Source organism: Myotis myotis, unplaced genomic scaffold, assembly GCF_014108235.1.
Source record: "Myotis myotis isolate mMyoMyo1 unplaced genomic scaffold, mMyoMyo1.p scaffold_m19_p_5, whole genome shotgun sequence".
Lineage (NCBI taxonomy): Eukaryota > Metazoa > Chordata > Mammalia > Chiroptera > Vespertilionidae > Myotis > Myotis myotis.
The window spans coordinates 88,370,783-88,387,814 of NW_023416357.1; the positions used below are offsets into that span (position 1 = coordinate 88,370,783).

Here is a 17,032-nt window from a genome sequence, read left to right on the forward strand (position 1 = left end):
GTGGGTAGAGCATCAAACTGTAGACCAAAGGGTTCTGGGTTCAATTCCGGTCAATGGCACATACCTCAGTTGCAAGCTCCTCCCCAGCCTAAGCCCTGGTCAGGGCACATGCAGGAGGCAACCAATCAATGTGTCTCACATCAATGTTTCTCTCTGTCTCTCCCACTCCCTTCCACTCTCTCTAAAAATCAATGGAAAAATATCCTTGTGTGAGGATTAACAAAAAATATATACATATAAATAAATAAATAAAATAATTACCTAAGCACCAGTCACCTAACCTTCCCCTGTGGTAACATCTTCCATTAAGTCTAGTACAATAATATCACAACCAAAAAACTGACAGTGTACAATCCAGAGTTTACTCCAATTTCACCAATTTTACATGCACTGTGTATGTGTGTGTGTTCGTGCATCCATGTGCACATGTGAGTAGTTCTACAAAATCTTTGTAGCCTCGAGTAACCACAACTGAAGTGCAGAACTATTCCCTACACACAAGGTTCCCTCATACTATCTCCATAACCACATTCCCTCTTCCCCCATTCCTAACTCCTGGTGACCACTAATCTGTGTTTATAGTGTTTTAAGTTTAAAATATTAAAATGTGAATCACACCTGGCCAGCATGGCTCAGTGGTTGAGTGTCAACCTATGAACCGGGAGGTCACGGTTCAGTTCCAGTCAGGGCAAATGTTCGAGTTGCAGGCTCGGTTCCGTGTGAGGTGTGCGGGAGGCAACCAATCAGTGATTCTCTCTCGTCACTGATGTTTCTCTATTTCTCACCCTTCCTCTCTGAAATCAGTAAAAATATATCTTTAAAAATAAATAAAATAAAATGTTAAAATGTGAATCAAATGCTTATGAAATCCCTGTTATACCACCACAGAGCTAGGACTTTGGGGAACAAACCTTAAAAACTGGGAACTTACTACAAGTCTAGTGCAATTTAGTACAAATACTATATAGAAAAGAAACCCAAGGCTCAGTGCTTATAACTCTTATCTGTGTTTTAAAGAACATGTGATTTGTAAAAATAGCTAGTTCTTCATTTTTCTGGGCAAACTATAGATTCCAGTCCTTTCCCAACCCAGATGGATCTGTGTTACATTCCAATATGATTACCTGATATTCCCCCAAATGGCCACTCTTTTCTGCTTTTCCTCATGCTGTTCCCTAGAGTTCTTTTGAATGATCAAGGAAATGAATACCTCTTAAATTCCTAGTTCTGAATAATGTGTAGCCAGCACCACACCCTAGGTCTAACTCTCCTATCTCTGTGCAGTGGGTCCATATGACTCAACACCTCTCACAGAAAGGGCTACACCACCCTAGTACATGTTCAAACTAATTCATTTTTTCCTTCCCCCCTCTACTTCATATGCCTAGATTCACTTTATTTTTCTTCTCTTGGCTTTTCTGATAAGTCTTCCTGATAATTCACTCTACTATATATCTGTTCTCTAACTGGGTGTTATAAATGCCGTATCTCCCTAAGTTAAGGCTTAGAAGGTAAATACTCCAGGAACTTACTTCCTGAACACCATGCCTTCACAATAATGTCCTTGCTTTAAAATCACTCTAAAGCCCAGCTGCGGTGGCTCAGTGGTTGAGCATCGACCTAAGAACTAAGAGGTCACAGTTCGATTCCCAGTCAGGGCACATGCCCGGGTTGCAGGCTCGATCCTCAGTGCCGGTGGGGCATGCAGGGGGCAGCTGATCAGTGATTCTCTCTCACCATTTATGTTTCTCTCTCTCCCTCTCCCTTCCTCTCTGAAATCAATAAAAATATATTTTAAAAATATAAATCAAATAAAATTGCTCTAAACACATAAAAACTATAATACAAACTCAGTGTTTTGGCAAACAGAAGTAAAAAATAATAATAAATGGCACCAATGTTTGCATTTTTAATTTTTTTTGTTAATCCTCATCAGGGTATATTTTTTCCATTGAGTTTTAGAGAGTGGCAAGGAGGGAGGAAGGGAGCAGCATCAATGTGAGACACATCAGTTGGTTGCCTCTCGCACACTCCCAGACCAGGGCCAGGGATCAAACCTACAACCCAGGAATGTGCCCTTGACGGGGAATCAAACCCACAATCCTTCGGTGAGCAAGCCTATGCTCTAACCACTTAGCAACACCAGCTAGGGCAATATTTGTCTAATTTTTAAAAATGTGGGTATCACTGTATCAATATTAGACCTAAATAAAATCTATAGAGCTTGGATTCTTCAGCCAGATTACCTATACATATTACGTAGTGAGTATTTCATTTACATTCTGTTACTCAGTTTTGTCATCTGTAAAATGGTTATAAAAAGGACCATTGTGGGAAAAATAATATATGTAAAGAATTTAGAACACAGTAAGCATTATTTAAATATTAAGTTATCTTTAATACATGGCAGCCCAGATTCGCCTCTTTGTGATCGCTATTCCTCCTGATTTGAGTTCATACTGCTTATGAAATTTCCATACCAAGAACTAATGATAACATAAGCATACTTTATTTTTTTTTTTTTAAATATATTTTATTGATTTTTTACAGAGAGGAAGGGAGAGAGATAGAGAGCTAGAAACATCGATGAGAGAGAAACATCGATTAGCTGCCTCCTGCACATCTCCTACTGGGGATGTGCCCGCAACCCAGGTACATGCCCTTGACCGGAATCGAACCCTGGACCCTTCAGTCCGCAGGCTGACGCTCTATCCACTGAGCCAAACCGGTTTTGGCTAAGCATACTTTATTTATTCAATTCTTCTTACTCAAAACTATCAGAAAACTCTCCGACATCACTCTTAGTAATATTTTTGTGAATGTTTCCTCAGGCATTGGAAACAAAAGAAAATATAAACAAATGGGACTATATCTAACTAAAGGGTTTTTGCACAGTGAAGGAAACCATCAACAAAATGAAGACATTCTACTGCCCTAGCTGGTTTGGTTCAATGGAGAGAGTGTCGGCCTGTGGACTGCAGGCTCCCAAGTTCAATTCCAGTTAAGGGTACATACCTCGATTACAGGCTCGATCCCCCACCCTGATTGGGGCTCATGTGGGAGGCAACCAACTGACGTTTCTGTCTCTCCCCCTCCCTTCCACTCTCTTTAGAAACCAATGGAAAAATATCGAGTAAGGATTAACACAACAACAAAAAAGACAACCTACTGAATGGAAGAAGACATTTGCCAATGATATATCTGATAACGGGACTAATATTCCAAACATACAGGCAACTCATACAACTTTTTTTTAATTGGTTTTTGTTAATTTTAGAGAGAGTGGAAGAGGGAGAAACATCAATGTGAGAGAGAAACATAGATCAGTTGCCTCGTGTACACACCCCGACCCACCAGGGACCAAATCTGCAACCCAAGCATATGCTATAACTGGGAATCGAACCCAATACTTTTTGTTGTTTGGGATGATGCCCAACCAACTGAGCCACACCAGCCAGGGCCAACTCATACAACTTAACACCAAAATAACTAACTAACTAACTAACTAAATAATCAATCAATCCAACTTAAAAGTAGGCAGAGGACCTAAATAGACATTTCTCCAAAGAGTACATACAGATAGCTAGTAGATATGTGAAAAGATGCTCAACATCACTAATCATCAGGGAAATGCAGATTAAAACCACAGTGAGATATTACCTCACACTTTATCTATATAAAAGGCTAAGTGACTGGCTGACCGACAGGCAGGTATGATACCCACTGACTACCAGGGGGCAGACACTCAACGCAGGAGCTGCCAAGCGACAGCAACTTTGCAGAGTGCCCTCTCGCACTCCGGGACCCCTCGGGGGATGTCGAACTGCCGGCCCAAACCCCGCAGGCCAGGCCAAGGAACACCATCTGCTGGAGGGACCCCACTCACTCCGTAGATGCCCTTCGAACCCCAGTGCCACCCCAGGTGCAACCGCCCAGGGAGGGACCACGGAAGGACCATGGGAGGTTGGCTCCAGGGTGTGTCTGACCCTTCTGGCCCAGTCCCACCCCGCCGGCCACCTTCTAATTAATTTCCTTTCAATGTGCACGAATCCATGCAGTGGGCCTCTAGTCTATACTAATAATACAGAAATATGCAAACTGGGATGCTGTCACAGTAATGACAAACAGCAGGCTGTGTGGGGCAACCAGGCCGGCAGGGGGGTTAGTGAGGGACGACCAAACGACTGAACGGCAGGCTGCGTGGGGTGACCAAGCCAGCGGGGGGGAGGGGGCAGTTGGGGGTGACCAGGCCAGTGGGGGGGGGCAGTAAGGGGTGACCAGGCCAGCAGGGGGTGGGAGGCCAGTTAGGGGCGATCAGGCAGGCAGGCAGGTGAGCTGTTAGGAGCCAGCAGTCCCAGATTGTGAGAGGCCTAAACCAGCAGTCGGACATCCCCTAAAGGGTCCCAGATTAGAGAGGGAGCAGGCTGGGCTGAGGAGACCCCCTCCCCCCATGCACAAATTTCATGCACTGGGCCTCTAGTCTATAATAATAAAATTGTAATATGCTAATTAGACCGGGCATCCTTCCGGACGACCTTCTGGATAAAATCAGGGCTGCGAGGGAAGCCCGGGTCCCAGGTGCCAGCAGGCGGAGGGAAGCCCGGGTCCTGGGTGCCAGAGGGAAGCCGGTGCCAATAGCCAGGGGAAGAAAGGCCTACTCTTGCACGAATTTTGTGCATCAAGCCTCTAGTCAACAAATAAAAAAGTTCTGGTGAGGATGTGGAGAAAAGGAAATCTGCGTGCACTGTTAGTAGGATTGTACACTGGTGTAGCCCCCATGGAAAGCAGTATGAAAGTTCCTCAAAAAATTAGAAACAGAACTACCATATGACCCAGAAATTCCACTTCTGGGTATTTATCTGAAGAAATCCAAAACACGAATCCAAAATGATGTGTCCACTCCCTGTGTTCATTGTAACATTACTTACAATAGCCAAGATATGAAAGCAACCAAGTGTCCATTGAGAAACAAATGGGTAAAGATGTGGTACATACAGGGTGGGGCAAAAGGAGGTTTACAACTGTTCAAATAGAAAATAATACAATCCTATCTAATAAAGAGGGACTATGCTAATTGACTGTCATGCCCTCACAAGATGGCGGCGCCCAGTCCCCTCAGCCCTGCCTCAACCAGCCAGAGTCCCCAGTCCCCTCAGCCCCACCTCATCTAGCCTTAGTCTCCCAGTCCCCTCAGCCCCACAGGGGAAGGCAGTTGGGGGCGATAGGGCCAGCAGTTGGAGGCTATCGGGCCAGCAAGGAAGGGCAGTTGGGGACGATTATGCCGGCAGGGAAGCAGTTGGGCATCAATCAGGCTGGCAGGGGAGCGATTTAGGGGGATATCAGGCTGGCAGGCAGAGTGGTTAGGGGCAATCAGGCAGGCAGGCAGGCAGGCAAGTGGTTAGGAGCCAGTAGTCCCGGATTGTGAGAGGGATGTCCGACTGCCGGATGTCCACAGGGATCGGGCCTAAACCAGCAGTCGGACATCCCCCAAGGGGTCCCAGATTTGAGAGGGTGCAGGCTGGGCTGAGGGACACCCCCCCACACCAGTTTCATGCACCAGGCCTCTAGTAATAAATAATAATAAAAGAATAAACTCTGTGTTTTGCATACTCACAACTGTAAACCTCCTTTTGCCCCACTTTGTATATATAACAGATAACTCAGCCATAAAAAAGAATGAAATCTTGCCATCTGCAACAACATGAATGGACCTAGAGGGAATTATGCTTAGTGAAATGTCAGAGAAGGACAAATACCATATGATTTCACTTATATGTAGAATCTAAAAAAACAAAAGAAATGAACAAGCAGAACAGAAACAGACTCATAGATACAGAAAACAAGCTGATGGTTGCCAGAAGGGAGGGGGATTGAAGGGTTAAGTGAAAAAAGGGTAGTGATTAAGTACAAATTTCCAGTTACAAAAACAAAACAAAACATGGGGATGTAAAATACAGCATAGGAATATAGTCAGTCAACAATATTATAATAGCTATGTATGGTGTCAGATGAGTACTAGATTTATCAGGGTGACCAGGTCATAAGTTATGTAAGTGACTAATAACTATGGTGTACACCTGAAACTAATATAATATTGCAGGTCAACTGTAATTTTTTAAAAATTTAATTATTAAAAAAACGACTAGAACAGCCCTAGATGGTTTGGCTCAGTGGATAGAGCATCAGCCTGCAGACTAAAGGGTTCCAGGTTCAATCCTGGTCAAGGGCACGTACCTCATTTGCAGGCTGGATCCTCGGCCCTGGTTGGGGCGCACGTGGGAGGCAACCAATCAATGTGTCTCTCACATCAATGTTTCTCTCTGTCTCTCCCCTTTTCTTCCACTCTAAAAATCAATGCGAAAACATCCTCAGGTGAGGATTAACAACAACAAAAAGCCTACTAGAACAAATTTTCTTTTACATACTAGCAGTTATTAACATTCCACCAAATATGTAGGTAATAAGCACTTAATAATATGGTGGTGCCGTACGGTTTGGCTCAGTGGATAGAGCACTGGCCTGCGGACTGAACAGTCCTGGGTTCGATTGTGGTCAAGGGCACATGCCGGGGTTGCAGGCTCGATCACCAGTGAGGGGTGTGCAGGAGGCAGCTAATCAATGTTTCTCTCATCACTGATGTTTCTATCTCTCTCTCCCTCTCCCTTCCTCTCTGGAAAAAAAATCAATAAATAAAATCAATAAAAATATAGTAAAAATAATAATAATATGGTGGTGATGGAAATGCTAGCAAAAATAAAGTACAGATCAGAATATGTAATTTCATGTTTATAAAATGGGGAGAATATGACCATATTTACACGTGTATAGGCATAAAACAGCTCTGGAAAGTTTCATGGCTGCTTATGAAGAGGGAGAACTACATTTTTTTGGAATGGGTATGAAGGAGTCTGTTCCCTATATATACTTTAGTATCTTTTTTAATTGGGAGCAATGAATGTATTACTTATACAAGAATTTAACTGAGCAGGCTCCAACCCCAGTAGGAGGTGTGCAGGAGGCAGCCAATCGATTCTTTCTTATCATTGATGTTTCTATCTCCGTCTCCCTTCCTCTCTGAAATCAATAAAAATATATTAAAAAAAAAAATTTAACTGAAAAAATGCAGGCAGAGGGAGACTCTAAACAAGACTCTGGAAGCCAGACTTTTAGCCCCAATCTGGCACTAACTGTGTTACCTTGGGCAACTGGACAAATTCTAAAAATGTATGATCTCAATGGGAAGGGGAGATAGTAAATATATGGTATTAATTTTTTTTAAAGACAGATGAGAGGTACTAGTCCAACATTTTGCAAAATAAGGCAGCTTTTTGAGGACTTGATGGTTTTCAAATACTATTATTACCATTTAAATGTTGGGAGTTTGTGTGTTTTTTAACCCTCACCCAAGGATATTTTTCCCATTGACTTTTAGAGCAAGTAAAAGGGAGGGAGGAGGGAAAGAGAGAGAGAGAGAAGAAAAAAAAAACAGCAACGTGAGAGAGACTGGTAGCCTCCCACAAAAGGACCAGGGATCCAAGGAACCTGCAACCAGGGTACATAGGTGCCCTTGACTGGGAATAGAACCCTCGACCCTTCAGACAACAGGACAACGCTCTAGCCATTGAATCAAACCAGGCAGGACAAATACTATTATTACCACTTAGTATGTAGTATGGTACAACTGTAGTATGGCCCAGCAAGTGTAGCTCAGTGGTTGAACACTGACCTATGAACCAGGAGGTCATGGTTCAATTCCCAGTCAGGACACATGCCCGGTTGAGGACTCCCCCCCAGTAGAGGGGGTGCAGGAGGCAGCCAATCCATGATTCTCTCTCATTATTGATGTTTCTATCTCTCCCTGTCCTTTCTTCTCTGAAATCAATATATAGATATATAGATATAGATATAGATATATATAGATATAGATATATATATTTTTAAACTGTAGAATGGTCAAGTCTATTAATCTTTTGAGGTCATTTGTACTATTTTTACATAGAAACCTTTCTTAGAAGGGGTCTAATGTAATTTAAAGGAAATACCTATAAGGAATAGTCTGCACATTATTTTCTCTTGCCACACTTTTAAAATAGTTTTAAATAGATTTTAAGTCTTTATAGTCTGTCATGGAGTGAGCAATAAACACAAAGACAACTGACATTTAAAATACATAAATGACTAGACCTTAAACAAGAACTTACACTACTTAAAGGTGTTTATCAGACACTAAAAAAACACCTCCAATCTAGTTAGCAGCTATAACTCAGCTATACCTGAGTACATACTTTATTCCAGGTTTTGATACCATGTATCATCTTTAACCCTACCATTCATCTGGTAAAGCAAGTTTTAATACTCCCATTTAACACATGAACTAAGGAGGCTGTAGGAAGATAACTAGCTTGAGACCACATCAGGAGATACTTAATTTCAGCTGGCAGGCTGGTGCAGGTTTGCCAGTTTTCACTAATTTACACTAAAATGAGGACAAATAAAGAAAAGAAAGCAAAATTTTTAATAAAATTAAATGATTCTATTTAAAGGGCTTTTATTCTGAGATACTGTTCTTTCAAATTCAGTTAAAATATCCTTTATTTTTATTTTTTAAAAATATGTATTTTTATTGATTTCAGAGAGGAAAGGAGAGGGAGAGATAGAAACATCAAAGATGAAGAGAGAATCACTGATCGGCTGCCTCCTGTATGCCCCACACTGGGGATCCAGCCCACACCCTAGGCATGTGCTCTGACCGGAATTCGTGACCTAGGTCGGTGCTCAACCACTAAGTCACGCTGTCCAGGCAAAATACCCCTTTTTTTAAAATGAAATTCTGGTGGCAGTAAATACTGGTGGGTTATTATTGCTGTTTTTATTGGCTATACCTGGCAGGACAAAAAACTGTCAACTCTATTACAGTGTCCCAATTTTGGGGGGAAATATTTCTTTTGAAATCCAAAAGTCTGGGAACTATCCTCTTAGTGTTGCTTTCCAAAACACTACAAGACTTTACACACATATACACTCACACACAAGACACTCATGATTCTCATCAATCTCTACTTCATTCTATTTAAATTAGGACATTTAAGAACTGATGAAAATAACATGAGTTTCAACAAGTCACATGAATTAACGCTGGATTCTAGTAGAAGACTTTCCTCAGGATTCCTTTCATCAGTTAATTTTTCTCATCCTTTATCTTCAATTCTACTCAAACCTCAGCTCAAACTTACTTTTCCTAAAATAGTCATGTTTTTAACTACTACTGCTAAATGGCAATCAATACTTAAGTAGAATTTTTAAAACTACTTGCAGTCTCCAATAACCTGCTTTTACTTAAAGCCTTTTTCGCTTTAGCAAAATAAAAACTTTTAATGATGTTTATTCTACCCAATTCCAAAAGAAAACTGGCCTATAAATCAGACTCGTCACTTTAATTTATAAATTTCTGTATCTCCATTAAATAGATGAAGTTTGTAAATAGTTACAAGACTAACTCCAATGCTAGCTTGTTCCTGTAATCACTAATATGTATGTCAAAATAAAACAGGTAAGCTTATACAATTGTTTACCTAGCAATTTACAGGAGGGGAAGAAACTGTTCAAAGGTAACTACAGTTAACATTAGGCATAGTATGTCTCTATTAAAATTATAACCTATCAACTTTGAAACCATTTCTTTCACTTCGGCTACTTTTTAAAACGAATCTTCCTAAATTAAAAAAAAAAAAAGCAACCAACCACTTTTAAGATATAAATTCCTCTTTTATTAAGTAATCTGTTAGGTAAATCTAATGCAGAAAATAAAATGTAATAGGTAAATCAACCACATCATTTTTTAAAACAAACCAATAAGCTGGCCAATACCTCCAGTTTAGCAATGCATGTACTTTTAATCTTCTGTGGCGATCCCATTATACTAACCAACAACGTTTAAAAGTCACCCCAATGCCCAAAGCAGCACTACACATGACATACTCATGATAAGCTTAAGCTAGCTAGACCCAAACTCGGACCATTTCCCCATGCCTAGAACACTGAACTATACGAGGGGGAATCCAAAAAATCAGGTAGGTTAAGTGCTGGTGTCTTCTTCCAGAGTAGGGTCAAATTCGTGTTTGCCCGCAAATGTCACCGGCTCAGTAAGCGCCAATTCTCATGAGCGCTACCGAGTACAAAGAGGCCTGACCGCGGAAACACCTGTCCTGGCCCCGGGACCACAGTGGGCAATGCAGCCCCCGAGCCTGCCTACGGCACAGCCCCGGCTGCGGCGACCCCAGACCACGGTGGGCTCCGACCTCACGGCTCCGCGGCAGGTCCGACACCCCGACCCGCCTCCCGGCGGCTACGAGGAGATCTGTCAAGCCCGCCGGCCCCCTCTCCGCGAACCCCTCTCGCTCCTTCCCACCCGACCCCCGCCGGCCCAACAGCTCCCGGTCCGCGCCGGCCTCCCAGCTGCACTCTGCCACCTCATCCCTCCTCGCCGGTCTCGCGGCCGCGCCACCTCCGCCCCGGCGGCCTGCTCGTGGGCCGCCCCAGGACCCGAGCCCCAGGCCGCCGCCCCCTACCCACACCGGCCCGCCGAGGGTTCCCTTCGCGGCCCGGTCCCCACCAACCCCCAGGCCCGAGCTCCCGCCACGCGCTCCCCACCCCCGGCCCCCGCCCTCACCCCACTCGGCCGTTCCCGGCTCGCTCCCCTCAGCCAGGCTACCTAGAGGCAAGGGCGGCGGAGCACTTCACCCAGGGCCCTAGGTCGCAGAGGGCCCGGTGCTCGGGGTCCCGCTCCTTCTCCCGCTCCACGTGGTAGGCGTAGATGGAAAGCAGGATCCCGGCGGCACACACTGCATACCGGGCCGCCCGCTCCCACCGCGGCACAGACACTCTCAGCAGGACGGGCGCCGCCATCTTCCCCCCTCCGCCGCCGCCGCCGCCTCCTTCGCCGCCGCCGCCGCCTCCCTCCGCCTCCACCTCAGCAGCCGCCGCCCGTCGGGGCCCGACCCAGCCACCGCCACTACCGCCACCGCCTCCGCGGCCGCCGCCACCGCCGCCACCGCCGCCGCGCCCCATTGGCTCCACCGCCTCCTCCAGGCCCCGCCCCCACGGGCGCGCGGCCCAACCGCCCCGAAAGGAGGGAGCCTAGCGAAGCGGTAAGGCGCGCGCGTTCGGAGGGAGGAGCGGAGCGCGCAACCGTCCCGGAGGCCTGGCCGCCCGGCGGAGATAGAAGGCGCGGCGCGCGCGCGCGCGCAGCGAGAGGGCGAGGGCGGAGGAGGGGCCAGAGGAAGGGGGCGGGGCCCCGGGAGGGGACGGGGGCGGGGTGTCGTGGGCGGGCCTTGGGGACTCGGGGCAATGAATAAATTTCAAAGATATTACCCTGTGTGACTTGGTAAACCCTTGGCCCCTCCCCCTGGGAGTGGTGATCAATTGCCATCCTTTTTTTTTTTTTTTTTTTTTTCATAATCACTTGCTATTTTCTGACCCAATCCAAATTAACCCTGGCCAAATGCCCGTTCTTGAGCCACGCTTGCATTACCTGATCTTCCCCACCACCGCCTCCAGACACCACCTGTTCAACAGGTGTGAACTTAAACTATTTTTTAAAAAGTATTTCTGAATGCCTTGTGTCTCTGTAAACTGAATTTGAGATGGCTTAACATAATTCATATAATATAGAAAAATATAAAAATGAACTAAAAACAAAACACAGGATTAAAAATAATAATAAAACAAATTGGGATGAAGAACCAAGCAAGTCAGAATAAAAGAAAAGACCAGGAGTAAGAACACACATAAATAGGCCATGGGGTTGGTCCTGGTGGCCAAAACTAAAAGGAAAACATATGTATGTTATTTTTCACTGTCTCTAAGAAGAAATAAACCATTCTTGGAGATGGTTAGCTTTTTCCTGGTCACAGCTCTCAAAGATATTTCAGAAGCTTTATATAGTGATTTAGAGTAATCACTGTCCTTTGATTATCTATTGTTGGGTAACAGATTACCCCATACTTAGCAGCTTAACACAAAACAAAACAAAACCCCTTATTTTCTCACAGTTCCTGTGGGTCAGAAATTTGAGTGCCCTGTAACTCTGGCTCAGGATCTCTCACAAGACTACAAGTCAAGGTATTGGCAAGCCTGGAGGCATTTCAAGATTGGAGAATCCTTTTCTAAGTTCACCCCCACAGCCAGCCTTTCTTCCAGCCAAGCTCAACTATGTGTTTAAGCTTTTTTCCTTAGAATATTTTACCTTGTATTTCTATATTTGTATTTTCTGTGTTGGCTCAATCCACCATGCCAGAAACATACACAAAAGATTTCTATGAGCTCATTCATTACCCCGGACTTGCTTTGCTGGGTTAGAATGCTGTACTCTACATTTTTCTGCCAAAGTTTTAGAAAAGGTCACAGCAAGATACAGCAGTATCCTTGAGGTGTGGCAGTAGCTGGCCAGAAATTTTTCTATAGCAGAATCGGTGAAAGCCCAGGCCTCCCAAGGTCCTTCAGGAAAACACCACTCAAAGTGAATGTCCTATTGAGAGGGAATGGATGTCTCATTTTCTCATTCAATGGGTAATGGATTCTGATATTATTTCATTATTGTGAGTACAGAGGAAATGCTCACTTTTACACACTGCATGAGTAGACTGGTAAACATTCTATGTATAGAGATGACCTGCTGACTTACCCAGTGAAAAGGTGATTCAATGAGCATCTATCTACATACCAGACACTGTCAGCCTCTTGATATGTTATATATAATTTTATAAGCTCTGTACAAGATAGGTATCATTACCCGAAATTTTCATGAGAAAAAAGTAAGTCTCAGAGGATTAAGTAACTTGCCCAATTACATAAGAGGTAGATCTTCATTTACTATCCAGGCCTGTGCTATTCAAGTGTGACTCCTATTTACACCAGCCTATGTAGCTTCCCTCCGAGAAACCACCCCTCAATTTGACATGGATGTTCCATTTGTTCCCAAAACGTAATGAATGAATTACTCACTAACCTAAGCTTAGTCCCAAAGCTCCAGTAGGAACTCTGAAGCCCGTGACTTCCCCCACCAGGCCTCAAGTCCTAACTTCTTTACCTGTATTAACTCATTTAATCCTGATAACTTTTGCTGAAGGAACCATTATTTTCTGTGTTTTACAGATAAGGAAACTGAGGTTCAGAGAGGCTAAGTAACCTGCCAGAAATCACATCCTATATAATAAAAGGCTAATATGAAAATTGACTGAACAGCAGAATGACCAGTTACTGGGATGCACACTGACCACCAGGGGAAAGATGCTCAATGCAGGAGCTGCCCCCTGATGGTCAGTGCACTCCCACATGGGGAGCCCCGCTCAGCCAGAAGCTGGGCTCATGGCTGGCGAGAGCAGTGGCAGTGGCGGGAGCCTCTCCCGCCTCCACAGCAGTGCTAAGGCCCGCTCCCTGAGGGCTCCTGGACTGCAAGAGGGCACAGGCTAGGCTGAGGGAGCCCCCCCCTCCTCGAGTGCACGAATTTCATGCACCAGGCCTCTAAGTAACTAATAAGTTGCAGAACTGGGATCTAAGCTCCAGCAGTCTGGTTCAGAGATCCATGCTCTTAACTCCTGTGATATGAGCTAAAATGCACATAAAATTAGAGTTATGGTCAAGATGACAGAGTGCCGGGAAGCGGTCCATCCTTGCTGTTTCAAAGGACCTGGCATATATGGCATACTGTTCTTAATATGTTTGCTCACCTTCTTGGCACTATGTGTTTTAACCAAGGTCTCCTCTCTGAGAAAGGTTGTTTCCCCAGGTAGGGATTTTCCCCTGAAGTTAGGGAGGGAATAAAACCCCTCAACTAAGTGCCAGGCGGGTAATTAATCACTTTAACTACGAACAATCATGCTTAAGCTACATAATCTTTACTCCCTGGAATGGAGATAAGAAACGCCCTAACCTTTGTAATAGAGATTGATAGGATTGAATCAACTGGTATAAATACAGATGTAACAAGACAGCGAGAGACAGAACCTAGGCACAGAATCTACACAGAAAGTTCTCTAGAGACAGAAGAACTTCGCTGGAGAGAACATGGCAAAAGATCCTGGACAGAAACTGGCAACAGAACCTAGAGACAGAACCTAGCGAGAGAACATGGCAAAAGATCCTGGACTGAACCTGACTACAGAAATTGGCAAGAGAACCTGACTAGAACCTGGTAACTGAACCTGGCTGGAGAACCTGGACAGAACCTGGCTGGAGAACCTAGCGAGGGAACTTGGCTACAGAACCTGGCTGGAGAACCTAGCAAGACAACATGGACACAGAACCTGGCTGGAGATCCAAACCAGAACTTCGCTGGAGATCCAGACCAGAACTTGGCTGAAGATCCTGGCTAGAGATCCTGGATAGGCTGCTGATCAACTGAACACTGTCTCCATGTCCTTCCTTCTTCGCCGACTCCGTCTACACCTTTGGGAACCCCTGGACCTGCTGGGGCAGGACCCCGGCAACAGAGTAAGTAAATGCAGTGCTGGCATCCTCCCACAACCACATTAAATTTACAATCAAACTACAGAACAACCATCATTGAGAACTGCCTGAAATCTAGCTGAGCAGAAGTCCTATAACTATAGATACACAAAGCCACTTTGAGACTGGTAAGAGTAGCAGAACAGGCTGGTCTCACACTCACATCTGGTGGTTAAAAATCAGGAGGGTAATCTTCCCTGCAGAGATACCCACTGAAGAGCAAAGAGTCCCAGCCACACACGAGCCACCACCCCAGCCACCACCCCCTGCCAGACCAGGGTTCCAGTGCCAGGAAGAGAAGTCCCCATAACATCTAGCTGTGAAAACCAGCAGGGATTGTGGCTGAGTGAGATGAAGGGCTTCTGGAGTCCCAGGTGTTCCCTTAAAGGGCCCAAGCACAGACTTAATCACTGGTGGACTGACTCACTGTGAGCTCCAGTGCTGGGGCACCAGCTCAAATGGCACCATGGACATATGGAGAAGAACCAAATTGTCTGGCTTTGGGGTGAGAGCTGAAGGGGAAGCTTTGGTCTCCAGACAACTGTGCTGGCAAAAGCCATTGTTCCTATGCTGAGCCCTCCTCCCACAGAGTGAGCAGGCAGGCACTATATCTGAGTTTCCATCAACCTGCCTTCCTGTTTCCCTGAGACCCCCGGCCCCCATTCAACATTTGGGCCATGTCCCTTCCAGTAACTTTTCCAAATAAATCCCTATCTTGGCCCATGCTGTGAACTTTCCTAAATTCTCTCAAAGGTTCTCAAACTACAAACAAGCAGCATCTGGCCTCAGCATGCCCCATACTTCTTTCAAAATGGCATCCAGACTCTGTTTGCAGTGTGGCCTCACCATGGCACTTCCAAGCACAGCACAAGTAACAGCCATCCGCAGATAACTTCGTAGCCCATGCTTTGTGGCCCTGAGGAGGTCATAGGTGGCCACTGACCTCCTGGAAGGCCCCAAAGTCAGCCCACCCTTTAGCCAGCTTCAGATCATGCCTGGAGTAGCACCTAATAACCTTCATGAGTGCCACACTCAAGGGGAAGATACAGGGGGAACCAGAGCCCTGCTGAAGGGAGTCCTGCTCTGTGGGGTCAGCCCCTGCACAGCAGCTCCTTTGCTATAGTGACAGCCAGTTTGCGGGAGCCGGTCCATCCTTGCTGTTTCAAAGGACCTGGCATATATGGCATACTGTTCTTAATATGTTTGCTCACCTTCTTGGCACTATGTGTTTTAACCAAGGTCTCCTCTCTGAGAAAGGTTGTTTCCCCAGGTAGGGATTTTCCCCTGAAGTTAGGGAGGGAATAAAACCCTTCAACTAAGTGCCAGGTGGGTAATTAATCACTTTAACTAGAACAATCATGCTTAAGCTACATAATCTTTACTCCCTGGAATGGAGATAAGAAATGCCCTAACCTTTGTAATAAAGATTGATAGGATTGAATCAACTGGTATAAATACAGATGTAACAAGACAGCAAGACACAGAACTTAGAATACAGAACTTAGAACACAGAACTTAGAAGACAGAACCTACACAGAACCTACAGACAGAAGAACTTCGCTGGAGAGAACATGGCAAAAGATCCTGGACTGAACCTGACTACAGAAATTGGCAAGAGAACCTGACTAGAACCTGGTGACTGAACCTGTCTGGAGAACCTAGCCAGAACCTGGCTGAAGAACCTGGCTACAGAATCTGGTGACCGAACCTGGCTGGAGATCCTAACCAGAACTTTGCTGGAGATCCTGAACAGAACTTGGCTGGGTATACTGGCTAGAGATCCTGGCTAGGCTGCTGATCAACTGAACGCTGTCTCCGTGTCATTCCTTCTTCGCCGACTCCGTCCACACCTTTGGGGACCCCTGGACCTGCTGGGGTTGGACACCGGCACCAGTCCTTGTTGTTCATCAGTCTGGGGATTGCTCACTCCCATTGACTTGCCAACAGCAATCAAAGCTCAACTACAATATGAAGATGCACACAGCCTACCTGGCTCAGGTGACCAGTGAGGCTGCACCACTGGGCCCTATAGAACACCTAATACATAAGGCCACTCTACCAAGACCAGGAGACATAGCAGATCTACCTAATATATAGAAAGAAACTCAGATAGGCAGCCAAAATGGAGAGAGGAAACATGCCCCAAATGAAAGAGTAGGAGAAATCTCCAGAAAAAAAGAACTAAATGAAATGAACACAAGCAAATTACCAGATACTAATTTCAAAACAATGGTTATAAATATGCTCTAGGAACCTAGTAAGAATTTTAACAGGATATAAAATGATATAGAAACCATAAAAAAAAACAGTCATAAATGAAAGATACACTAGAAAGAATCAACATCAGATTAGATGAAGCAGAGGATAGAATTGGTGATATGGATGACAAGCTAGAAGCCAATCAGAGTAGCAAAAAGGGAAAACAAATTTTTAAAAATGAGGATAGTTTGACGGACCTCTAGGACATCAACTGTAACAACATCCACATTATATGGGTACCAAAAGGAGAAGAGAGAGAGAGCAAGGG

At 45.0% G+C, this 17,032-nt stretch overlaps 1 protein-coding gene across 2 annotated transcripts in view; it reads right to left on the bottom strand.

The window, feature by feature from the left end:
• The window catches only part of VKORC1L1 (vitamin K epoxide reductase complex subunit 1 like 1), a 72,877-nt gene extending 61,889 nt beyond the window's left edge, over positions 1-10,988 (bottom strand). For both annotated transcript variants that reach the window (XR_004967796.1, XM_036310901.1), the window contains exon 1: positions 10,712-10,988. Coding sequence is in view for 1 of the 2 variants with exons in the window: in XM_036310901.1 (XP_036166794.1) it covers positions 10,712-10,905 (194 nt within the window). In the remaining variant the exon portion in view is untranslated. The remainder of the gene's footprint in view (positions 1-10,711) is intronic.
• Positions 10,989-17,032: the final 6,044 nt, after the last annotated feature.